This window comes from Heliangelus exortis, chromosome 30, assembly GCF_036169615.1.
Source record: "Heliangelus exortis chromosome 30, bHelExo1.hap1, whole genome shotgun sequence".
Lineage (NCBI taxonomy): Eukaryota > Metazoa > Chordata > Aves > Apodiformes > Trochilidae > Heliangelus > Heliangelus exortis.
Genome location: NC_092451.1, coordinates 755,318 through 781,034, shown reverse-complemented (window position 1 = coordinate 781,034; position 25,717 = coordinate 755,318). Strand labels below are relative to the sequence as shown.

At 48.0% G+C, this 25,717-nt stretch overlaps 1 protein-coding gene across 1 annotated transcript; it reads left to right on the top strand.

Moving 5' to 3' along the window:
* The first annotated feature begins 1,027 nt into the window (after positions 1–1,027).
* Positions 1,028–24,546, top strand: ADAM9 (ADAM metallopeptidase domain 9). The gene is made up of 22 exons (XM_071729142.1): positions 1,028–1,207; positions 7,533–7,630; positions 8,831–8,895; positions 9,930–10,008; positions 10,843–10,919; positions 11,650–11,839; positions 12,602–12,667; positions 13,030–13,101; positions 13,292–13,461; positions 14,613–14,694; positions 15,437–15,570; positions 15,791–15,962; positions 16,082–16,174; positions 16,383–16,578; positions 17,070–17,175; positions 17,653–17,836; positions 18,431–18,511; positions 19,266–19,371; positions 20,360–20,498; positions 20,943–21,042; positions 21,614–21,765; positions 22,477–24,546. Exons 1-22 carry the CDS (start codon positions 1,114–1,116, stop codon positions 22,589–22,591), a joined length of 2,571 nt encoding a protein of 856 aa, XP_071585243.1. The 5' UTR covers positions 1,028–1,113; the 3' UTR covers positions 22,592–24,546.
* The last annotated feature ends 1,171 nt before the right edge of the window (positions 24,547–25,717 follow it).

Below are 25,717 nucleotides of genomic sequence, written 5' to 3'. Positions count from 1 at the left end.
CGATGGCTCCTGCAAAAAGGGAGGCAGAGTTTTGGAGTGCAAAAGGGCAAATGAGTCTTTTCTCTGGAGTCACTCCCAGCAGAGTCAGCAGTGGAAACCTCTTAGAGAATCCCCCATGGTTAAGGAGAGGGGGAAGACTTGTGCCAATTGCTCAGCCTGGTTTATTGATGGTGTCTTTTGCCCTGTGTGTCTTCAAAAGCAATTCCTGAAGCAGTGTAGAGGTCAGTCAGACCCCTGTGAATGAGCACAGGGGAGTCTGCAGGGGGTTCTGGTTGTGCCTTTGGGTGTTTTGTTCAGGGGCAGCAACCTGCTTGGGGAAAAAAAACAAAACAAAACAAACCCAAAACGGGCTCAAAGAAACTCATGAAGCTCCCTCCACACTTGGAAAACCAGGGGAGGTTTTCAGCACCTGAGAAGCTGTCAGCAGCGCTGGGTTTTATTTGTCCTGGCTCTGGCACAGTGCTTATCACCATGGCACGAGGGAGCTGTGTCACTGATGGGTCACAAGTTGTTTATTCCTCCTTCTCCCAGAGGAAGATGGTGCTGGGAGAGGGAGGGAGAGCCCTGGGAGGTGATCCGTGGGTCACGGAATCATTCAGGTTGGGAAAGAGCTCCTGAGGAAGAGCTGATGGAGGTCAGGGCACACCGGGAGCAGCAGCAGCGGCTGTGGCCGCGGCTCCTTCTGGGGACTTTTTGTCTCTCATGGGGATTTTTGGAAGGAAAAGGCAGAGGAGTCACAGTGCCCATGGGCTGCACAGGGCCAGGTGTTTGTGTGGGACCTGCTGGCTCCAGGAACTTTGTTTTTCCCTAAGAAAGCGCTGAGAATGTTAACGCTGGATCCCTCCCGGGCCCTCTCGGGTCTCTGTCCCGGGGGCTGTCCCGGGCTGGGTGTCCGGGCTGGGTGTCCGGGCTGGGTGTCCGGGCTGGGTGTCCGGGCTGGGTGTCCGGGCTGGGTGTCCGCGGTGTTCCCCGTCGCTGCCCCCATCCGGGGCCGCCCCCGGTGCCGTGTCGGGCGGAGCGGCTCCGCCTCGGGGCGGTGCGGCGCAGGCCCCGGTCCGGCTCCATAAGGCCGCGGGCCCCCGGCCGGACCCAGCGGCCCAACCGGGAGGGGCGATGCGGACACCGGGAGCCATGGACTGGGCCCGGGCGGTGCGGAGCTGCCTCTGCCTCCTGCTCCTGGCCGTGCCCGGGCAGCCGGGACGTGCGGGTGAGTGCGCCGGGACGGGACCGGCACCGGGACCGGGGCCCGCACCCCTCCCTCCAACCGGGCCTCTTCCCGCCCAGCTTCCCATCCCCGTCCCTTCGCTACCCCCTCTGGGCCCGGCCTGGCCCCGGGGTCAGCTGGGGGGCTCTGGAAGGGTGCGGGGTCGGAGGGAGGAGGGTGCCGAGGGTGTCAGCACAACCTGGGCCCTGCCCGGGACCGTCGGGAAGGTTCGGTGAGTTCTGAGATGCTGCGGAGGGGGCCTCGGTTCGGGGCAGGAGGTCTGGGCCGGGTCCCGGGGTGTGCGGGTGGTTCTGCTCCCGGTTCATCCCTTTCCAGGTCCCTTTCCAGGCTTTTCCCAGGCAGGTGGCAGTCTGCCCTGCTCCCGGGGCTCCCAGGGTTGGTGTGGTCAGCTCCCGGGTGCCATCATCTCCCTGCCCAGAGGATGTGGTTGGTGTTCCTCTGGGGAGGTGTCAGAACGCTCACAGCTGTTTCCAGGGGTGTTTGCAGGGACGTGTGCCTTCCCCTCCGTGTCCTCACCCATCCTGGGCTCAGGGCTCTGCTGCTGCCCCTGGGGTTGTTTCCTGGGGACAGAACTTGGGGCAGTGCTGGGTCATTGCTGTCAGACACCACCCTCACTTTATCAGCTTCTGACATGCTGATTCTGTGCTGCTGATCGATCTAAACCCTTCCCTTTATGGGCTTTGGGTATATACACGATAGACTGAAGTGTCTCGTCTGTTGTTGTTTTCTTTCTCCCGAAGGGAAGGGATTTATGCCCTGTGTTAAACTTCTGTGGTTATCATTGATGCACAGGACTCCCTCACTGAGGAACCATCCCTAAAACGCTGCCTCACGCTGAGCAGCAGTGCTCTCTCTTCCTTGCTGCCTCTCCCCGAGGATTCAGTGCTGCCAATCTCTCCTGGTGTGTTGTTTCTGGAGGTGTGAGGTGCCTGTTGGCTTCTGGTGGAAGCTGCCTGGTCACCAGTGATCCATCTCCAGAATGTGGGGTTTTTGTGTTCCTGGTGGACTGGGCAGTGTTTTGAGGAGTGATAATTTAGTTCCTACTTGAGAGAGGGGAGGAACGAGTTGCCTGGTTCAGTTTATCCATCCACGTCCAACTTTTGGGTTGGAGTGTGGAAGCTTTGGACACTCCCCAATGGAGAGGGATATGAGGTAGATACGGGTGGTACCGGAAACTACTAATTAAAAATTCCTGAATGAACATAATCATCTAGTGATGTGTAGCCTTAGGAAGTTTGTGTAGTGTAGTTTCCCTCCTGTTTGTGTCCGTTGGAGACAAACTGCATAAATTTATAAAGAAAGTATCAGACATTGCCATGAGCAGGGACTGTGGTTTTCACTGCTTGATCTCTTCCCCAATACTTGGTGCCATACATGCACCATGATGTTCTACCTGTGCTTTGCCAATTTTTAAAGGAATTCTTTAAATGTCTGAACAGTTTGGTTTGAATTTCTGGGGAGATGCAATGTTTTGTTAAGATAATTCTTTTGTTCAGCTCATGAAAGGCACAGCACCGCCTCACCCATGTTTCAGCAAATCTGGGACAATCATTCAGCAGAGCAAAGTGGTGTTTTTGTGGTTATTTCCTCCATGTGAAGAATTAAAAGGGGAAAAGAATTTCAGTGTAGCTGATACTGCCTCTTGGAGTGCTTTGCTTTTGGAACGAGGAAGTTTGAAACGTGACTTTGTAGTTTTTTGCCTGTCTTGATCACTCTTGATTTCTCAAGCTAAAATGAAAAAAGACCCCGAATTTATTTACTTCTCTTTGCCAAGTTCTGTGATGGAATTTGCGTTGCGTGGTTTCCTTTGGTAGCCAAATGTGAAGACAGTGACATCTCCAAAGAGGAGTGTTCCCACGAGCCTCCCCTGTGTGCAGGGAGATGACAATCTGCAAAGCTGAGCCATGGAGGAAGTGTGTGGGCTCTGGGTGTGAGGAGCTCCTCAGGGTGGAAGGGCAGAGATGTGTCCCAGAGAGATAAATCCCCTTGTCCCAGGGAATACTCTGGGTTTGCTCTGTTTCTCCTTGCAAGAAGGTCCCAAGGTGGGGAGGATGTTGTGACAGTAGGGCAGTGAGAGTCCATTCTGTGGAACAAGAGTAGCTGTTGTCTTGCAGAAAAATCAGTGTGGCTTTAGCAAGGGCAGAAGGAGTAGTAAGAGTCTAGACAGGAAATACTTACAGCATAGGTCAGGATTTCAGCACCAGGGAGGTAAGAATTCTCTAGGAAACACTGCTCAGTGTCCTCATTAACACCCAGCACTCCCAGTAAAACACCAAGAGAAGTTACTTGAACCATTCTTGACAGCTGGAATGCTACACAAATATTCCAGGTGAGGAATAAATCAAGTAGAGGAATTTGATTCTCTTGCCATGGTAGTTGTTCATCTTTTCCTACCTTCAAGAAAGGCACCGGGACACAAGGAGACCCTCTTGGTCAGGAGATTTAGAGCAAGGAGGGAGGAAACTGAAAGAAAAGTCACAAGGAGGAGGAACCTGTAGAAGAGCAGCTGGAAAGATGTTCCCGGGTGCTTTGGAGATGCAGCACCACCAAAGCACTCTTTAGCCTTTGAGGTATGGGAGGAGCTGAAACCTCTGGCTTTCACAGGAAATATTCCCGCTTTTAGCAGAAGATCTGCTAGCTTGCTGCTCTGTATAAATATCTAAGTATTTTTAAGTGGGCCTGGATAATATTTACATAGTGAAAGTGAAGGAGATGTTTGCTTTCAGTAATCCAAAGAATAAACCTCACTGCAGCTGTCGGCAGAAAGGTCAGGTGCACCTAAAAATGCTTTTCCTAATACGTAATAGATGGAAGAAATATGCTGAAGAACTCATCACTGGTTACACATCATTCTGGAAGGACATCTGGGAGCCAGTTCACACAAGTTTCTCCTCAAACAGATACTTGGCAGTCTTTTCTGGTTTTGTAGGTGGGAGGCTACCAGGCAGAAGGGACCCATCCTGTCCAGCTCCTTTGGGGCTTAAATCAGAGCCAGGGCAGTTGGGTGGAGATGTGTGTGTGGAGCTGAGGAGGGACGAGGTGGCTCTGTGAAGCTTTTGGCATTTCTTCTAGTGAGCAGTCTGCTGCCTGAGTGTCCAATGAGTGGGGCAGCTGACCTCATTCCTTAATCGTAATCAATTATAATAATGGTTAATTTAATGACTTTGTGTATTTGATGCTTTAGCACCTTTTGACTCAGACACAGGCAGCTGATAGAAGGTTGGCACTCAGCACTGTTAGCTGATGCTCTGGGCTTGATATGGTTTTGGCCAAACCTTTAAGTTTATGGTGAGTGCAGGCACAGGATAAATCCAAAGGGAATGTTAGCAATGCCTTAAATCTGAGTGGTGCTGATTTTTTTTTTTTTCCTGGCTCTGTTTCCACTCTCGGGGACTGAGCAAATTGAAGTAGATGAATACAAGAGTCAGTGGTCATACTGGGTGTCCTCGCTGAGGTTCACTGACAGACAGCTTGAACTAATTTGGGTAGTGTCAGAGAATTTCAGTGTTTTGCTTACTCTACAGAATGAGGTCTGTGAAGACAGGAGATGCAGCTTGACTTTGCTGAATACAGCTCTCCCCTGTCAGGGACTGAATACCCCGAGAGCTTCCCTCAGTGTCTGGAGAGCCCCACATGATTCCATGGATTTCAAGCTCCTGCAGACCATGGAACATGCACGGAATTCCTCCTGTGGATTTGGGGCAGGGAGGGGAAGGTGATTCACATCTTCCCAGTTGCCTCCAATGCTTGGCAATTAAAGGCAATCTTTAATGAGACAAGATAAATACAGTGGTGGTTTTCTCCTTGGGAATCCAATCTCCAGCAGTGTTACAGCCAGGAATGGGTGATAAGAAGCACAAGGTGAGGAGCTGCACACTCAGACTGCGGCCTTGGCCACTGGCAGGGAGCATCTGAGTACAAGAAGCCCTGCAAGTTACTGAAAAACTTCCTGCAAACTGCTGTGCTTAAGAACCATACTTACTGTCTTGCAACGAAGCTTCTCAAAAGGGGCTGGAGAAAAAGCTACAAAAAATAGCAGATAGTAGGAAAACAATATAAATATCCTCTAAACATCTTCTGTGGAGAACAGCTGAGTACCCAGGTTTGGGTTTTGCTGTTGGTTCTGTTAGATCACCTTTCCTTTGTGTGTGGATGAGTCTGTACATCAGCAGATGTGATTTCAATGTGGTCTGTGCTGAAACGTGAGGAGGGAAGGGATGGTTTTGCCAGAAGAGAAAGGGGAACTGAAAGCTGAAAGTTTTTTGCATGAAGTTTTAAATTCTAGTGCAAGGGCTGCTTTTCTCTTTGGTTCCACCAGAAAGCAAGGTTGGTGCCTTCCAACCCTTCTGTTTGAGCTTGTGCTGATTGGAAGTTCTTTGTTAAGCAAGACAAACACCTCTGATGATGATGATGATGAATTCTGCCCACATTAGGGAAGGAAGGGAAGAGCAGGATAAGGTGTTCCAGCTGACACCAGCTCCCAGACTGGGGTAATGAAGGGAGAGAGGGGGGAGCAAGTGGGGTCAGAGCTCAGAGAGCTGAACACTGCTCTGTTCATGCTGTTCCTCTAAGAGCAGACCTCTAGGAGTTCCACTCTTCCCAGAAATCCCTCCCAGTTTTGCTGCCTTCAAATGATGATTCACTCCTTTGTCTTCTCCTTCCAAGCTGCTTTTGGGAGGCACGTGGCTTCCTGAGCCCTGCAGAGATAAACCATGCCCTGGTGTTTCCCTTCCCTGTCCTAAGAGAGTCTCAAACCTCTGTCCCAGTGTCACAGTGTCACACCCCCTGCTCCTAAAGGCCCTTTGGGACAGCAGTGGGGATGTAACAAGTGCAAGGCAGCAACGTGTAAGAGCTTGGAACCAGATCCAAGCAAAATGTGTGGCTGGGGATGACAGCTGTAGAGAAGTGATTTGCCTGAGTACGGACATCTGGTGGCTCATTCCAGGGAAGGAACAGCCCATTCCTTACCTGTTTTCAGACCAGGCAGATATTGACACTGTACTTTCTGCAGCCTGTCAACATTAGGACTGTTCTCAGGAGGTTTATATCATTTTTTAATACTTTTTTCCCAACAATCACTGTAATTAATGAAACTTCTGCTACAGTGTGTGTGCTGTGTTATTTCTCGAGGAGCAAGGGAGCTCTGCCTGTGCTGTGTGACTGTGTCACAGCTATGTGCAGTGCTGTGTGCTCCAAATGGCACAGATGTGTGCTGAAAGGGAGAGAAGTTGAAAGCAATCAAAGTGCTTTTGCTTCCTCTTTGGGGGCACCAGCGGAAGGAGCGGGGAAGCCCTCGCTGCCGGGGTGCAGATTGGAAGTGCTGCCCCGAGGTGAAGTTCCTGGTGTTCCCTTCCCCCTACCTTTGGGTCTGGAAGCTCAGGCTCCTCCGATGAGCTCACTGATTCCATAGCCATGAGCTAGTAAAACTCTTGCTTCTTAATCCTGCCTGCAATCCTGGGCAACCAACCTCCCACTTCCCAGCGGAGCAGCACCCGAGCTGACAGCACCCACTGGTGGGAGAAGCCATTCACACCTGCAGTTTATTCTTGTTTACACACCTGGTATAGAACAGTTCCTTGCAAAGCTTGATGCCTTAAAAAGGAAGCTTGGACTGCAGACTTTTGTTTGGTGCAGAAGATCTGTCTGGTGTTGCATGTGCAAATAATTTGTAAAGTGATCTGCAAAAGGCCACGCGGCTGCATGTGTTCATTTCCCCTCACTTGTTTTTGGTAAGGTCCTTCAGAGCTCTCTAAGAACACCATGAGCAGGGCTGGCCTTGTCTCAGGGGTTTGCTGTGCTCTGCAGGACAAGGGTGTCACACAGAGCTCTGCTGGGCTGGTTGGGAGCTGCTGGAGCCCCCAGGACTCCCCTCCAGAGCTGCCTGGCTCAGCTGCTTCTGCTCTTGCAGCGTGGGACATCTGGTTCTGACACTGCCTGTCTGGGTGTCCTTGGACAAGTTCTGTGTGTGCTGACCTGCTTTGCTGAGTGCTCTGGTTCCTGCTGGTGTGTGAGGCAGGCACTCGTCAGTAACTGGAATGCAGAGCCTGCAATTTGAAATCTTCTGGGGAATGAGGTGTCTGCTCTGAGTGTGGTGTTTGCTCTGGACTTTTACAAGGCAACCCAGGTGTGTTTTGCTCTGAGGTTTGCTCTGCTCTCCTGTGTGCAGCAGGACTTGTGGCTTGTTTGGGTTGGTTCCAGCTCTCCCAAGGCACACAGGGGACATTTCCTGGAATACCCTTTTCTTCTTTGTGCCTTATCCTCCTAATTTCTTTGTTTCCTTAGCCAGTATTTCTGTTCTGCTTTCTAGGATTCCAGCAGGTTTCTCTGTTGTCTTCCTATGAAGTTGTGATCCCACAGAAGTTAGGAAGAGAACGGCGAGAGGCTTCCAGTGTCTCCTCAGCACAGGTACTGGGAAGTCTTGAAAATACCTTCAGTTTAGTATCTGCTTCCTAATGAGGTTCACCAGAACTGCCTTGAAGTTCTCACAGAATGCAGTGGGACTTGTCCAGCAGCAAACAAGTCTCCATCCAGTGTTACTTCTGTCACTGCCTTCAGCTGCAGCAAACACCTCCCTGCTCCAGGGGTCACAAGTGGGTTTTTGACTGGGGTGCAAAAGTTGCATCATGAAAGTTGTTCAGCACTGGAATGAGTTTCGGAGAGGTGGTGGAATTGTTATCATAGAATCCTAGAATGGGCTGGGTTGGAAGGGACCTCAGAGCTCATCAAGTCCAACCCTTGCTCCACTCCCCCCGTGGTTCCCAGCCCATGGCACTGAGTGCCACATCCAGGCTCTTTTGAAATATCTCCAGGGATGGAGAATCCACCCCTTCCCTGGGCAGCCCATTCCAATGGCTGAGCACCCTCTCCCTAAAGAAATTCTTTCTAATGTCCAACCTAAACCTCCCCTGGCACAACTTGAGACCATGGGAGATCCTGGGAGATGCTAAAAATCTGACTGGAGGAGGCCCTGAGCAGCCTGGACCAGCTGCTTTGAGAGGAGGTCTGGTTAGACAACCTCCAGCACTACTTTCCACCTCTATGGAATCTGCTGAAGCCAGGTAACTGCAGAGTGCACACTTCAAAGCCTTTGGATTAGGCTGAGTGCTTAGTCACAAATCTTGTAAACATTGGCAGAATTCAATATGAACAAAAATGCCTTTCAGGCTGTGGCAGTGGTTGGCTGGAGCTGCTGCTGTGCTGGTTGATGTGGTCAGGAGGTTCAGCTTATCCCCTGGTGTGCACCAACCAACCAACCAACCAACCAACCAACCCTGCTGCTCTCTGTGCTCTTGGGCAGCACGAGGCTGGGGAGGTACCAGCTCACTGGGAATGTTCAGTGGGAAAACTGCATTGTCCTGTTCCAGCTGTAACTTAAGCTTTTCTGTGGAAGTTTTAGGAGGTGGTTCAAGTGCTGTTGGCTGGAGCTGCATCTCCAGCTGTATCTAAGCAGAGGAACAGAGGTCAGAGCTCTGGGAGGTGCCAGTGGTGATTTGAATGCCACAATTGTGGCAGTAATGGAGTTTCAGGGAGTGTTTTCTCTCAGAATTCTGTTTCAAAGAATGTTTTATTCATTAACATGTAAAATGCAACTTTTTTTATATCCAGGACAAGGTGTCATATGCTGTTGAGATAGAGGGACAAGAATACACAATTCGTCTAGAAAAGAACAAGTAAGTGATGAATTTCTTGAGATTACTGAATTCCACCCATTTTGTCCAAATGACAAGCTGGTGAGTGCCCATTCCTGAGGTCCCTTGGGGAGGGCAGCTACCTGGTAGCCCTGGGAAGCCTGCAGAGAGAGAGATGGTGAGAGTGGACTCAGTCCCACAGTGCTGGCTGTCAGCCAGAAGTTTTGTTGAGCCTGGCAGCCCTGGTGATCCCCTCCAGGGAAGGAAGCAGTAGTTTGCTCAGAGGGGGAATCAGTAGCACGACTCTCTCTGTTCACATCTAAAAATAAACAAACTTGAACTGTACTTCAAGTAAATATTTCCACTTTCTTCTGGGTTTTATTTATTGTTTTAGGGTTTTTTTTTCCTGTCTCAGTAGCACAACAACTCTAATAAAGGAGGAGACTGACTTTATATCCAAGGCCTTAATATCCCTAACTTCCAGACAACATAAATGTCTGTCTTGAGTTTAACTTGCAGCAATAGTTACCATTATTGCTTCCTAAAAGTACCCATACAATTGCCAAAAGAGACAGAACTATTTAAATGTGCCATCCCCTGAGGATCTGCCACTTGCCAAGCCCCTGACCCTTGGAAACATGGGAACTCAGCTCCACTGCATTAGTGACCAGGATGGTTAGAGCTGTGGGAGACTTTCCCAATCTACTTCCTTCCAAAACTGGGGAAGATAAGTCATATGCAGCAGCCCCAGTGCTGTGATTTGTTTTATGTTTTCTTCCTCATGAAAGCAGGCTTTGAGCACAATTTCATAGGTTTTGATGCTTGCTTTACTTGTCCAGAGTGAGGTAGTGAATTTGATTTCATTAACAGTTCTGCCATTCTGGTATCTTGGATTTTGCTGTGGAAATGCACAGTTTCTGTGTTAATTTTGCACTGTTTTGCTTCCTTTTAAATATTTCCTTATTTAATTGCACATATTTGTGACACTTCTGATTAGGATCATCTTGCTGCCTTGCTATGGGGTCACAGTCATTTACTGAAATTGCTCCTGTATTCCTTCTTACCTTTCCTTACAGAGAACTGCTGCCCAAAGATTTCACAGTTTATACCTACAATAAGGAGGGGAAGTTGCAATCTGAAAATCCAGATGTCCAGGTGAGATTTCTTTCTTTTTTATACCCTGATGCACTTGCCAGAGCAAACAGAGTGTCTTTGTCCCATATGCCCCCCTTGTCTACCTTCTGAAATGTGAACCTACAGAGGACAAAATGGAATTATTGTGTCTCCTGGGGGCTGAGGGAGCTGCACAGCTGGGAAGTTGGGTTGTTCTCTTCCCACTGGAGAGAGGTGATGGAGGAGTCAAACATCCTGCAGGACTTTTTTCTAGAAAACTAAACGGTGATTTGGCCCAAATCTGTAGGGAGGGGCTGGCCTTGAAATATTTGAGACAGGGTGGAGGAGAGAATTTAGGAACAGGATGGCTTAGAGTCAAGTTAGGAAATGGAGTTGCTGGATGAAGCCTCTGAGCCCTGCTTGCCTGGTGCTCATAGTGTGTTGGGTCAGGCTGCAGGCAGAGGCACTGAGGTGACTGTGAACTGCAGGGTGTAAGGAGCTGCTGACCCCCTCAGAGGGGAGAAGAGCATCTGCTTTATAGGGTAGAGAGGCAGGGATCTTGTTGTGCCCCTGGTGTCTTCATTAGCTTTGTGTGTGTAAAATATATTTGCATTTAGGTATGTAAATGGTGCTCAGGCAGGTGAGGAAAATTGTAGATGCACATTAGTGAAGGAATCACCATTATAATGCCACAGAGCCATGTTTGAAGTGTTAAGGCTGTAGATAGAGGGCATGTGGTGATTTAACTCAAAGCATATCATGTTGTGGAGTTGTAACTGCTTGGTCAGTGTCAGGTGTAAGCAGTGGCACAGCCATTGCTGGGTGTTCAGAGGCACCTGGAATACTCCTGTAACTTTCCCTTTGTTTCCCCTGCAGGATCACTGCCACTATCAGGGCTACGTGGAGGGGAGCCTGGATTCAGTGGTTGCTGTCAGCACTTGCTCAGGGCTCAGGTAGCACAGCTCCCCTTTTGTGTCCCTGTTGTCACGTGAGTCTCACTCAACCTGACACAAAATTCTTGTTTTTTAACCACTGCTGAGCCCAGTGGGGAGGCCAAGCTGCAGCAGTGGCTGCCTTTGTGCCTGCCCTCTGTGCTGTCTTTGATTCCCACAGTTAACAGACACTCACAATGCCATTAAAGAAGTTGATTAATGCAGTCTATTGTCAGGGTACAGCAAGTTGTTCTTTGACACGGATTTTTTGGCTTCGTTTCTAATTTGTGGAGATTATCACCACAAATAACTCTGTAGTGCAAAAGTGGAGAGGCAAACACTAGTCTGGAAATTTTACAAAACTGGCCCCAGAGCTTGTGCACTTCAGATTTAATTGGAATTCTTTTTCTGCTCTGGGCTAATTTCCATGTGTTTTGGGACACTGATTTTTTGCAGTGCCCCGCGGGACAGCAGAGTGTCAATACTGTATGTGAAATAAAGCATTTCTGCTTAGGGCTCACAATTTAATTTCTGGGGCGTTGCAGACTCTTACAAAAATGTTTAATTTGCTGTGACTGGGAGGCCCTCTCCACTGAAAGGCTGCTTTCAGGCTTGAAATGAAGCACGCTGTTCTGTGAGGACTGAGATATAGACATGCCTTCAGTTATCAAAGGATAATTGTTCCTTTGTTTTACTGCAAAAAGCTGTGTGAGCATTCCCTGTGAATTTCTCACACGCTGCTGTGTTTTAGGGGTTTGGTGACAATAGGGAACATCACCTATGGCATTGAGCCCGTGGATCCCTCCTCTGGCTCTGAACACATTTTGTATCGGTTGGATAACGTGAAGAAGGAGCCCACGACTTGTGGGGTCACCCCTGAAGACCACGAAAGGGAACACCCAGAGGAAAATCAGCACCCCAGTATGACCCAGCTGCTGCGAGTAAGTGCTCTTCTGTTTCCTCCCCAGCCCCCTGTAACAGATTTTGTGAGTGTTCACTAAGAATACAGAAGCAGCTTATCAGATTTCCTGGGGCTTAGTGCATACCTAAAGGTTTCTGGTTCTGGGGGCTTTCTGCACTGCTGAAGAACTCAGCTGCAGGTTCCTCCTGCACACAGTGGTGAGCAGTGGGTCAGATTGTTCATGGGCAGAGATTTTGGGGGTTTTTAAGGGCAGGAACACTGCCTGCATTGGAGTGACTCATTAACAAGCATCAGAAGCCATTAGAATGTTGTGTTTTTCATTCCATTTGTCCAGCCACCAGAGTACCAGTTTGGGGTGAAGGTCCCTCTTGTTTTTTAAAGACTGGATGTACAGAAAAAAGATTGCAGTAAAAGTAGAGTAAGAAAAATCTTGTGCTTCACTTCAAGGTTGTTGGTGTTTCCTTGTTAGTGTCTTTCTGCTGCTTTATAAAGTGTAGACTCTCTTTCCAAAGAGATCTGTGTGAAAAGTAGAAACATCCCTTGCTTTTGAAGCACAGGAAATCTTTGTGCAGGTCAGTTTTGGTGTAGAGAAATTGTTGTTGTGTTGGATTAATCTTCTTGCTTTTGGCTTGTTACTGTCTTGGCACAGGATGCTTTGGGTGTGCCTCTCAGACTACTGGTTGTGTCAAGTGAAATATGACAATGTCATGATTTTTTAGGTTTTGTTTACACATGAAGTAATAAAATCAAAATTGTAAAAAACTTTTTTTTTTTTCTACAGAGAAAGAGAGCGGTCCTGCATCAAACAAGATATGTGGAACTGTTTATAGTTGTGGATAAAGAAAAGGTAGGTGTAGTGTGTTGCTTTCCCTTCCTTCTCCCCAGGAGGTGCCTTGAAAAGCCCTCAGGCTCTGCTGATCCCAAAGGGATTGTTGCAGGACAGTGACACTTCAGCCAGGGTTCTGCAAACCTGCCAACCTAAACCCAAATCAGTGTGTTCTGTGCTGTACTCTGCCTTTGCTGTTTTCTCTTGAATACTGAGTTGTTGAGCAATAGCAATGAAGATGCTGCTGTCTTGATTAACATCTTCCTGACAGGAGATTTGGAGCCAAGCAAAAAAGTTTTTCGCGTTACGGCTCGAAGTGTTGTGTTCATTTTTCTAGCTCTTGTGTTTACCTTGTCTTGTGAATAAGTTTCTTTGTCTTGCAGTTTGAAGATTTTGGGAAGAGTGAAACAGAAGTAAGAGAACACATGGTACAACTGGCAAACTTCCTTGACAGTGTAAGTTAAAGCTATGCTGTGTGCAGCAGCCCTGCAGCTCTCTCTTCTTCTGTCAACTTCCACCTTCCAACTTTTAAAAATCCATCAAACTCAAAGCAGAAAGAGCAGAATCTTGCAATGAGAGAGGTAACACCACACCACTTGTCCTTATCTGAAGGTCTTCAGAGATGTTTCTCCTTCCCTCCCCCAGATGTACATCATGCTGAACATCCGCATTGTGCTGGTTGGTTTAGAGATCTGGAAGTATGAAAATATAATCAGCACAGATGGAGGTGCTGGGGATGTGCTGGCAAACTTCGTGCAGTGGAGAGAGAAGAATCTTGTTCTGCGCCGGAGACACGACAGTGCCCAGTTTGTTTTGTGAGTTATGGTTTCTTCCTGTTGACTCCTAAGCAGCTTATTCTATTTCTGTCTGCTCAGCCATGCTGTAGAATCAAAAGTAGCTGCTGTGTTTCAGCAGAGAATCCAGTGCAACCTGCTGGGGTTTATGTACTTGTGGAAACCTTCCAGGTCAGCTTAGGTGCTTTTAAGTTTTCTGTGGACTTGGTGTCCTGGCTGACAGGTATATTGCTAAAAAACAACTTTTTTTCTTGTCCTCCAATGTTTTCTGTTGTATTGCATGAAGCTTCTGTTCAGGTAATCCTTTGTCAAGTTGTGTGCTGGTTAGACTTGTAATCTAGGGCTTTTTCCACTTGAAAATGAGCTTAAACCTAGTGCAGAGCACTGGATTTCAGTGGAGAAAAAGTTGTTTTTGCAGTTGCTATCCAGAAACACGCTGTGAGGTTGACATGTGACACTGATCCCTCTGTCCCTACTAGCACAGAGCTTCCTGAGCTGCTGGCTCTGCCCCACTTCCAGGATGCCTGTCCCTGAGCACTTCCCACAGATAGTGCAGCCCTGGGGAAGTCCCTGTCCTCAGCAGGGAGAGGGCAGGGACATGGGGACACCTTGCACGGGGACAGCAGAAATTCTCCTTCCTGCAGGAGATAAGAGCCTCTTCTCCTCCCAGTCAGAACAGCACCATGGGGGTGATGAGGGAAAAATGGCTGAAAAAAGTCGTTTTGAAAATTCTTTTATATGAGCTAAAACGCAGTGTGTTGTGCTGGGTAGAAACAAAATAAGAGTGTTATGAGAAGGAAGTTGTCAAGGAAAGGAATCTATGGATTTTGGCAGTAGTAGAAAGGCAGCTAACAGCCAATTAAAGCAAATGATTTTAAGGGTGGACTGTTTAGCTCTTTATGTTTAGAGGGAAGCTGTTGGGATAGGCTGACTTTCTCTGCAAACTCTTGTTTTAATTTAAAAGGAGAACCATGCACAGAAAGATAAAGCTGAACTGGTACATTCACCCCCACAGTCAGCAGTTGTGCCTCCAGCAGTGCTGGGAAAGCAGATTTTGTGCCCCCCAGCAGAAGCCTGGTGTGGAGCAGCTGTAGGGGTGAGCTGTGCTGTTGGCAGCACCGTGTCTGTGCAGCCAGAATGATTCCCTCTCCTTTTTTTCCCCATGACTGTAGGAAGAAGGGGTTTGGTGGCACAGCTGGCATGGCCTATGTTGGAACAGTGTGCTCCAAGAGCCATGCAGGAGGCATTAATGTGGTAAGATATCATTAGTGATACTGGGAATGGGATCAAGGGAAGGGTTTTGCACTCCAGGAGTCTTCCTGGAAGTGCAGAATCTTAAACAACAAAGCTGCAGTGGGGGCTTTTATGTGGTCCCCAACCATTTCTGTCAGTTCCATGATACCTGGATCACAGCTTTTCTGTAGTCCTCTGCACCCTCTGCTCAGCTTCCCCTGCAGCACTCATGAAAAAGGGATGGGATTTTTCTGCACATTTCAAGCATCTCTGCCTTAGGAGGATGTGGGAGCTGTGGGTGTTCTCAAATCCAGCCTCTGGTGTTTGCTTGACCTGCAGTGTTGTGAACTCCTGGAGCAGTGCTGATTCACTGCCCTCTGTGTGGAATTGTAGAGCATTAATGACCCAAACTGCTGATCTGGGGCAACTGGCAATCCCAGCAACCTTTTGTTCTCTTGGCCTGGTAACAGAAGCACTGCATATTTAAGGAGATTGGGGCTGATGTGTAGAACTCTAGTTTTTGTGTGACTGTTGCTGCTGCACTGGAAAGCAGAGACCATTGAGTAGCCTCCCAGGTATGTTTGCCTGACAGCTCTTGTCACCAAGCAGGTGACATGCACTTGGTTGGGAAGCAGCCACAGTTCTGAGAATCCTTTTAATCCAGAGACAGGATGACAGAAGTGTCTTTTTGGCACATGAGTAAGCACTGACCTCCTCAGTATCAGCTGTTTTGCTGATTTTCTTCAGTTTTGCTCTTGTGCAGTTTGGAAGGATCAGCATTCAGATGTTTGCATCAATTATGGCTCACGAGCTGGGACACAACCTGGGAATGAACCACGATGATGAACGAGTCTGTCACTGCGGGGCAAGCAGCTGCATTATGAGCTCTGGAGCATCGTGAGTAACTGGTGAAAGGCAAAGCATTTTCTGAGGGTCAAAGCTTCTCCCCTGTGCACTCAAGTTTTTACAGGATGCTTTCATTTTCAAAGTACACCTGCAGAAAGCTGTGTCATGCTCACAGCTCGTGGGGAAAGCAAATGTGACCCTTTTTCTGCAAAGTGAGGGAATGCGTATGGGCTGGCTTGGTGTAAAGATGTGCTCACATTCTCTCTTGCAGGGGATCAAGGAACTTCAGCAGCTGCAGTGCAGAAGACTTTGAGAAGTTAACTCTTAACAAAGGTGGAAGCTGCCTGCTCAATGTTCCCAGGCCTGATGAAACCTACAGTGTCCCATACTGTGGGAACAGGCTGGTGGATGCTGGGGAGGAGTGTGACTGTGGTTCACCAAAGGTCAGTAGCTGGTGTGTTTTACAGAGGCTCATGGGGTGGCCTTGCCTGCCCCTTGTGGGATGGGGCAGTGGGGTGGTAGAGGAGCCTTTTCTGGACATTGACAGAACTTCTGCTTTCAGGAATGTGAGAGTGATCCTTGCTGTGAGCCAGGTACTTGCAGGCTCCGATCTGGTGCTGCGTGTGCTTATGGTGACTGCTGTAAAAACTGCCAGGTGAGAGTCCCAGTGTCTTGTTTGTAAGTGTTCTTCACTGGCTGAGGAGAGCATTGGTGCATCCAGTGTCATGCACACACACAACACCCCCTGAGGGTTTCAAATCAACACCCTTTTTGGGGGGCACGTTGCGGGTCACGCACAGTGCTCATCTCTGCTGTCACGTTCCTCTTTTCTGACGCAATTTCCTCCTCCCCTCTCTCTTTAGCTCCTTCCTGGAGGAACCGAGTGTCGGGCGAGTAACAATGAGTGTGACCTTCCAGAGTACTGCAATGGCACATCCCAGTTCTGCCAGCCTGACTTCACTGTCCAGAATGGGCACCCCTGCCACCAGGAGGAAGCCTACTGCTACAACGGCGTCTGCCAGTACTACGACGCGCAGTGCCAGGATATCTTTGGCTCCAGTGAGTTAGAGCAAAGTGTTAAAGTTTTTCTAGGAGATGTAGCTAAAAGAACATGCTAAGTTTATTTAAAATTTATTTACTTGTTTTCCTGTCAGCAAGGCCAGCTGGCTTTGGCAAAGGATTTGAGATAGTGGTATTTATGGCTTAGCCTGCACGCGTTCTGCCTTCGTTACATGAAATGCTGTGCTGGTGATTAGAGTAGGAATTTTCTTGAACTGATTGTCTCTATTACAATGGGGCTTTGGTGTACAGGGATCTCAAGAAGCCATGAAGAAATATCCAATGACTTAACTGACCCTCTCTTTTTTAAACTTGGAACCTTGTAATGCTGATATTTTCACCTTGTTTTAATCAAGTTCTCAAGCTCTGTGCTGCATGCAACATCTAAGATGTAGCAGGAGAATTGCTCTGAGTGATTGATGATGATGTGAGATGTTCCTGTCCCTGTTTAACTTGTTTCTTCTGTTGGGGGGGTGGGCTTTTATTTGCAGAAGCCAAAGCAGCCCCCAACATTTGTTTTGATGAAGTGAATTCCAAAGGTGACAGATTTGGCAACTGTGGTTATCATGGCCATGACTACAAGAAATGTTCCAGCTCGTGAGTTGAGCCCAGCTCTTCAAGTTCCTAAATGTCACTGAGAATCCTTTTTTGGGTGCTGTGGCATCACTTTGGGGTGGTTCAGCAGGTGCCCTGGGGAGAGACCTGGCACCTCATAACCCAACCTCACTGATGTGTGTGTGTCTTTCTGAAAACACAGTGAGGTGGCTTAGAGAAGATGTGTTTTATCCTCATTTGTTCAGTTGTTATTAGTTGTTCACCTACAGAAAAACAAGTAGCAAATTGTCATGCTTTCTTTAATGTAAAGATCCCAGCAGCTCATAAAATGAAGGGATAAATCTGTGCTCCTGCAGCACTGAAATGAGGCCCAAGCTCAGCTGTTGGGTGAGCTGCCTCAGATTTTATTTCCCAGTAGCATCTTCCAGTAGAAAGGAAAAGATCACATCAGAAGTGTGACAGTCTTCTTCTCTGAATAAATCAAAGTGTCACTACAGTATTCCTATGTTGATGTTGTAGGAATGCCATGTGTGGGAAGCTGCAATGTGAAAATGTGAAAACTATGCCTGTTTTTGGCATTAAGCCTGCTATTATCCAGACTCCCATTAGAGGCACCACGTGCTGGGGTGTAGATTTCCAGCTAGGCTCTGATGTCCCAGACCCTGGAATGGTGAACGAAGGCACTAAATGTGGTGATGGAAAGGTAATTATCAATTAAAAAACTGTTTCTTAGAGTCATAATTTTTTTTTCCTGTGAATAACATTTTCAGCTGCATTGTTCCATTAATATTTATGGCCATTAATTTTTTTATTGTAGTTAACTCAAAACTGAGCAGGTCCACTGCAGTGCACATGCACAAAACATGTAACAAGCCTTTCATTTAAAGATGAAGCATAATAAATTTAAGTTTTTTGGGAACCAGGATTGCTGCCCTGTCAATGAGCAGGCAGAGCCAGGTGCACACAAGTGCCTGGTTAAGACAACTTGCAATTAAAACCCAGCTACAGTAACAAGCCTAGCAGCTTAGCCCTGGCAGAGGAATGTGCATTCCACACACCCTCTCTGTGCACTCTTTAATTGCTGTTCCTTTACATTCAGGGGAGAGACAAAAGGCTCCCAGTGACAGCTCAGGCCCCGGGCTGAGGAGCCTTTTGTAGGGCAGGAACATTTTATGGAGCTGGGGGTTCTCACCCAAGTGTGAGCCTGGCTTTGTGGTTAACCCCGTGGTGCTGTGACAGGCAGGACAGGGTGGCACTGAACTGTCACCTGGCCTCACCCCTGTGCTCTCTCCCCCAGGTCTGCAGACACTTCCAGTGTGTCAGTGCCTCTGTCCTCAACTACGACTGTGACGTGGAGAAGCAGTGCCACGGGCACGGGGTGAGTACAGCCAGAGCCTCCCCCTGCCCCTCCTCCCCTCACCATCACCTCTGCACTCCTTGTCCTACCTGGCAGTGTGTCTGTAAGGTCCTCCTGCATTCCTAGATTTACTTTTTTTTAAGTGGAATAAAATAATCATGATGTGGTGCTTAAAAAAAATAAAGCCATGGGGCTCTGGAGGATGGGTTTTGCTATAACAGTTGCTTTTTGGTACTGTTAATGAGAAAAGTGCCTTTATCAGTCAGCAGAAATGAGTCTGAAGTTATGTATGTTGAGCAAGTTTTAAAATGGTGGGTAGTGACTTTGTTCTTCTGTTTTGTTTAACTGTAAAACTCTCTATAAAATATCTCTGGGCAAAAGAGCCTGTAAAAGTATAAAAAAAAAATCTTTGTCAAAAGCTCTTAAAGTTATATTTTTTTTTGCCAGGCAAGAATAATTCCCAATTCCAGTATCACTAATGTAATTTGACACTGCATCTCACAAAACAAACAAAAAAAAATAAAAGGCAGCAGCCATGCTTTTTGAGGCTTTGGGGTAGCTCATCCTTGGAAGCTCCTCCTGAGCAGTGCTGGGCTTGCTCAGTCACCTGAGACACCCCCCAAGGACTGCCTGGAGTTGAGGTGGGGAGTTACTGCCTGGAGTTCTCCAGGCTGAGTGGCAGGAAGGGACAGGATGGGTGGTCAGGGCTGCCTGACACTGCTGTCAGGGCTGTGGTCACTAAAGAGGTTGTGTGATGCCTGCTGTTTGAATCCAGGTGTGCAACAACAACAGGAGCTGTCACTGTGAAGCAGGCTGGGCCCCTCCATACTGTGACACCAAGGGCTATGGAGGCAGCATGGAGAGTGGACCTCCCTACAATGGCAAGTGGCTCTGGGACCTGTCCTGCCAGGGGTGGTGCAGGGTGCCTGGTTCCTCTGGAGCTGCTCAAGTGCTGCTGGTGGGCTCTTCACTTGGCTTCATTTGCAGAAAACTCGAGTGAAGGTTTTGGGCTCAAGGTGCTGCACTTCCCTCTCCTGGGATCTTGGGGATCTGTAGAGAAACCAGGCTGGTTTAAGTGCCTTTGGGTGATTTTTTGTTTTTTGGTTTTTTTTGTTTTTTAATGTAGTTTTTCCCCCAGGAAAGGCATGAGGTCAGTGTTTGAAGTGGCAAGATAATGTACTTGGAAAATAGATGTATCTGTGTAATGGGGAAATGGTAATTTGGAAAAAACTTGTGCAGTGCCTGTGTGGAGTATATAAAGATGGGCTGCAAGAATGATCTTGAAGACTTTTTCAAAACATGTTTTGGGAGGAAGCTAGACATGATGCTGATGCAATAAAACAGACTGGAGAATCATGTTGGAGCATGGACAGAGGCCTCAAATCATCAGACAAAAAAAAAAAAAAAAAGGGAAAGGCTTGTTTTACAGCCTGCAGTGGAGAAGTTTGCCACATATAAAAATGTAGAGATTGTTAACCTGAGTTATTTGCCTGGAGCAAACAATGGTAGGAGAAGAGAAAGATTTAGGATCAGACCAAAGGGCAGAAGCTCTGTTTTCCTCTTTCAGTTGAGCTCATGAGGGGAAGAAAAACTAGGTATTGATCTAGTAATTCAATATGCTGTTTTAGCTCAGGGTACATGTACAGGTCTTTCATCTTTGACCAGACAGTCCCTGTGAAAAGATAATCAGAAAATAATATATTTGGGCATACATCTTGCAGTCTTACTAGATTTTCAGGTTTTTCTTCCGTGAAAAATGGGAAATAGCTGCAGACCCCCTCCCCCTCCTACTAAATATTCGCTGTTGCAATGAGTCAAGCAGTGGTAAGGCCATGTAATGCTTTTTCCTTCTCATTTTGTTCCCATCAGATAAAGACACCTCGCTGAGAAATGGGCTGCTGGTGTTTTTTTTCCTGATCCTCCCACTCCTCATAGCTGCTGCTCTGGCATTTGCAAAACGAGACAGACTGAAGAGATGCTTTAGAAGATTAATGTCACGCTGCCATTCGTGAGTGGATTCTTCTCTTTGCCTCTCCTCTGCCCTTTTGAAATCATCCAGAGATATTTGTTTGCACAGGCCAGTGCCAAAGTCTGGAGGCATTTGCCAGTGCCACGGTGCCAGGCAAAGGCCCCTGCATCCAATGACAGATGCAGCTTGCCCCAGGCAGTGACAGGAGAGATAAATTCATTTTAAAGTGAGGGAGCAGAGAGCTTTCTTTGTACCATTTTGTTTGCTGTCATTTGTTGGTGATGGGTTTTGTGGTTTTGGTGTAAAGGGGCAAAATGAAGCTGTCATAGTACTGAACAGAAAAAGGGTGATGTGTGGCAAATGGTCTCTTCCTGACACCTGGTGTGAGAGGGCAGAAATCCATCTCAGCTTGAGGTGCTCGGGTTCCTGGTCTGCACAGGTGTCTTGTCAAGGTTCACCCAGTCCCTGTCGATTGGATTTCAGGTCACTTCAGTCACCACCTCCTCGAACAGAAACTGAACAGAGAGAGCACCACAGAGGCTTTTCACATGGCATGCCTTACCCTCCAAGAGGTGTTCCCACGGTACGAGTGATCCACTTTCCATTACTTCATTTGCCAGCTCTTACTCTGAAGTAACAGATGAAGGCACTTCATATTTTTGCCTTAATAAAAGCTTCAAAGTTACATAATTTTTTCATTTCTATTTACTAAGAGGCAAAAAAAAATATTATTCCCTAAGGTGTGTGGGGGAAACTCCTCTGTTTCCCACTGTTCAAGGTTTTTATGAGCTGTGTTTGGCTTGGCAAGCAGTTTATCTCTTTTGCCACCCCCTTTCCCTTACACTGGACCCACCTGAGGAGGGAAGTAATCCTTGCCAGCTCCCCAGCCCCACTCCTGCAGAGCAGTTTTCTCTCTGAGTGCAGTAACTGGCCAAAGTAGACTTGCAGAACAAACCAAACACTTGCCATGATCAGCCTTTCTGTTTTTTCCAAGAGACAGCACTTTCCAGACAGAGTTTCTCAGGAGGGGAGAGCAGCTCTGACATTTCATAGTCTGTTTGCAGGTGGTCTAAATGTCATTTACCTAATGAAACAAACACTTGAAATTCCCTACGTGCAAACTCATGAACTTTCTCATTATATTTTCTTTGTAGGATATGGAGCCAAATACCTTTCCTGTTCCATCTTACCCAGTTAACCAGCACCCTCAGCAGGCTTACCACCAGCCCTACTACCCGTCCTACCACCAGCCCTACTACCCATCACCACAGTACCAGGCACAGCAGCCACAGAAGCTGCCCACAAGGTTGGTTGAGTTGTTGCAAATGACTCTTGGCAGCTGCAGTGATGTGTATGGGTTGTCATTAGGGTGTTTCATCATGGATTATGTGCAAGCAGTGCTGACCTTTGGCTGAACAAAGTTTCTCCTTCGTTTCACGCTGTGGAGCTGAGGTGCTGTTACCCATCACATTCATTTTACACACTGCCACAGCTAAATATTGATTTAACAGGATTCAGAATGCTTTTCTGGGGCTGGGTTAGCCCCGTGTACAGGTGAATAAAATACCTCTCAAAATATGTAGCTTAAAAACCATTTGCTCAAAAATCTGTCACTTTGCTGATTTGTGAACACGATTGCTGAGTGCAGGATCATTTCTCATTAACTTGGACCAGAAAGTTTGCCTTTATTTTTTCATTTTACTTTTAAATTGTATTTCTAAGATGCAATGCTTGTGCCATCAAACACAGAAAGGTGTCCAGAGGGAATGCTCTGGAATAGCTTGTGTGGGTGGGAAGCTTGGGGGGGAGTCTTTGAAATGTTTTTTGGAAAAAAAGTGTTATCAGACAAAGTTCCTGGAGGATTTTGGGCAGTGGAGGGCAGAGTCTGAGCACAGTGTGTTCAACACAAGCTGAGGCTGTGAGAGCAGTGCAGGGCCTGGGGGTCTCTGCAGTGGCTGGGGGGGGTGTATCATGTGTGGTCACCTGGACTGACAGTGTCTTCTCTGTCCCCTTCCAGGCCACCACCTCCAGTACAGAAATCTGTGCCTCAGGGACCTCCTGCACCACAGCAAAAATGTTTACCTCAGGGACAGTATTTTCCCTCTCGACCTGCACCTTTGCCTCCCAAATAGCTTTTTGGCTTCTTTGGGGCCTTGCTGTGAGCTGAGACAGAGCTGAGATTGCAGTTGTCCTCCTGGCATCAAGCAGAACGTGGGGATCCCAGGGACCTTCCTCCTGCAGCCTGGGGGGAGGCAAACGAGAGGTGGGAACGAGGAATGTCAAACTCTAAACTAAATACCTCTACCAAAGCTACAGGGACTGAAAACATCCAACCCCTTCCTAGAGCTCTCTGAGTGTTGTGGCTCTGTGACCTGCAGCCCTGCAGGGAGATCAGCTGGGGAGCACAGAGCACGGGAGTTGATTTTGGTTTCCCCGTTTCTGCAATGAGCCCTAACAGTGAAATTGTCTGATCTGTTGTTGTCTTTTTTTTAAACGTCCAGTGAAGAATTGAAGTGTGACCCAGACCGTTTGCAAAACAAGGAAATCTGGCCAAGAATGCCAAATTATTTTGCATGGACTGGAAACAGTTACCATTTCCACATTAATGGCACAAGTGAAATAAGATATCAGTGTACTTTTTCAGAGGAAGATAAATATATTGTAAACATGTTTATGCATGTATATATGTTTATTGACATGTAATTATGCACTTAAATTCTTACTTTCATGCTGACTGACACTAAGCTGTGCTGTAGGAGCACTAAGTTTATTGGTTTTAAATTAGTAATGGTGAGTTGCTAAATGAGAATCCTGTACTAATTTCCACTAATATAATTACTAGGCAATGAAACTAAAGGTACGAAGACAGGGCCATATCTTGGTTTTAAAAAATGGGTTGCTCCTAGGTTTTAATTTGAGTCTAAAGACTGAGCAGCAGTCCCTGCAGAACGCTGAGAGGCAGAAAGTGTCTCTGCTGAGACCACTTGAGCTTCTCTGAGCACTTTAAACGGGAACCTGGTGAGTAACGTGACCCCTTCGCCTGATCCCCAAACCCTTTTAGTGTCAGTCAGGATGCTTCCAGGCAAACCTGCATTAGATGGGACTGCCACCCCTTCCTGCACCACTGACTGAGCTGCATTTAAAACTCTTTTGGAAAAGGAGAGTTTTTAGCATTTGGTGTGCTGGCTGCAGAGAGGAGGAGATCCATGGGCGTGATGCTGCTGTGCCGTGAGTGGTGGTGGGCTGGATGCTGGTGGTCACAAATAGAAATCTGTTGCACAGAAAGAAGTACTGAAAAGAGTGCTTGGCTTTTTCACTTTGTGCTCACCACGGAGTGCAAACTCAATCTGTAAAATCCCCCATAATATTGCCAAAAAAAATGAATAATCTTTTCCTTTGTATATACATATATATATATATATATAGTGTTTGCATTTGCAGTAATGAATACTTGAACTCCTGTGGTTTCCCATAAATTTAGACTAAGATGTATAACACTATTAAAATATGTAAAATGTCCTAGAATATCACCAGATGTATTTGTGGGGGTCTTCTCTTTGTTCCCAGATAACAACTTCCTCGTTTTCATTGTATTCTGCTCACTTGGGGCTGTCTGCCTGTCTGTCTGTCTGTCTGTCTGTCCATCCATCCATCCCCACCTGCCCTGCAGCTGCAGATGTGGTGGGAGCTGATGGTGTGTGGCAGAGGGAATGGAGCCACGGGCAAGCAGGATGGACTGCACTGGATGTGAAGCTGTGTGTGTGAACTCAACTGTGCTGGAAATGGTGCCTTGTGACAGAGAACAGCACCCGATGGCAGGGGGCTTGGCACTGACCCTCTGGGGAGGGAATAGCTCTGATTTTACACGTGCTGAAGACTGAAGCTGACCACTGACTTTCTTCTGAAGCCTGTGCTGGTCCCTGTCCCCTTCCTCCCCACCCCAGAGTCACTCTGGAGAAAGCAGAGGCCACCTCCGCGTCCCAGACGCGTTTCGAGCTGCGGCTCCGGTACCGCGGGGGGTGCCAAAGGGCTGTTCCCAACCCCTTTGTAAGCAACAGACGAGCAATAAAGCTGCCGGTTTTGTACACTCTGCTCTCCTGCCTCTGCTTTTGGGGTGGGCAGGGCCATTACCAGCCGGGATGGGGATGGGGCTGAGGCTGGGGCTGCTCCTGCCAGTCCAGCCAGGATCTTCCTCCCCACCCCCCCCCAGCACCCACGGTGCCCCCCGACCTTTGGGCACTGCACCCCTTTTTCTCCCCTCCAGGCTGCTTGGTGCTGTCACACGTCTGGCTCTGGTCCTTGCCCTTGGCCTTTGTAGTTGCAGAGTGTGTTTTTCCAAAGCTGGTGTCCCTAATTCTCTCTTCTTCTGCCTTCCCCTACTCAAGGATGTGGTGTCCTCCCTCAGCCCCGTGGCAGCTTCACCGGGTGCACCAGCAGCTCCCAGGACCTCACTGGGCTCCCAGCTGGGCAAGGGCCCCTGGCATCACCCAGCCCATACCCCTGAGCTGCACCTTGACTTCTCTCCCTGGATCTCATCACCCAGAGGTCTGTCCTGGCTACACTGAAGGGTTTCCTGTTCCTCAGGCTCAGTGGTGTCCTGGCCCTGCTTTGTGTCACTGCTGCCATCACCAAGTGGAGCTGCTGGAAAAGACAACAAGGGGGGGATTGCAAAGAGGTGGGTGAGTGATAACTGGTGACTTAATGCAGATCCTCTGTTCTGAGTCTGGGATATGGGCAAGGGTTTGACTGGAATGACTGGAGGGAATTTGCAGGGAATGACTGGAATAGCTGGTGAGTGGGATTTCCAGCCTGAGCAGAGCAGGGAAAGTGGCCTTGGGAAGCAGTAACTGTTGGTAAACTGGGAACGGGTTGTTTGTAAATTTGGAACCGATTATTTGTAAACTGGGAGCTGTTTGTTGGATTCCAGGGAAAGAACCGATGCAAACAGATGTCTGAAGAAATACACAAGTGTGGAAAAAGCCAAAGGAAGGGCAGCTTTCCTGGCACCCAGCACGATGTGGGCAGGTAAGGGCAGGGGAAGTGGAGTTTCCATTTGCTCATTTCTGGGAAAAGCGAGCTGGAAAAGGGGAAAAGGAGGACAGAGGAGAAGCTGCAGATCCCAATCAGAACAGAGTGTGGCAGCTCAGCCTGTGGGATGTGGAGGAGCAGAGTGGATGGGAGATGGGGGTGGAACGGGAGATGGGGACATCAGGCACCCTGCAGGAAGGGCAGGGGGTGGATCCTTCCCGCTGCCGTGG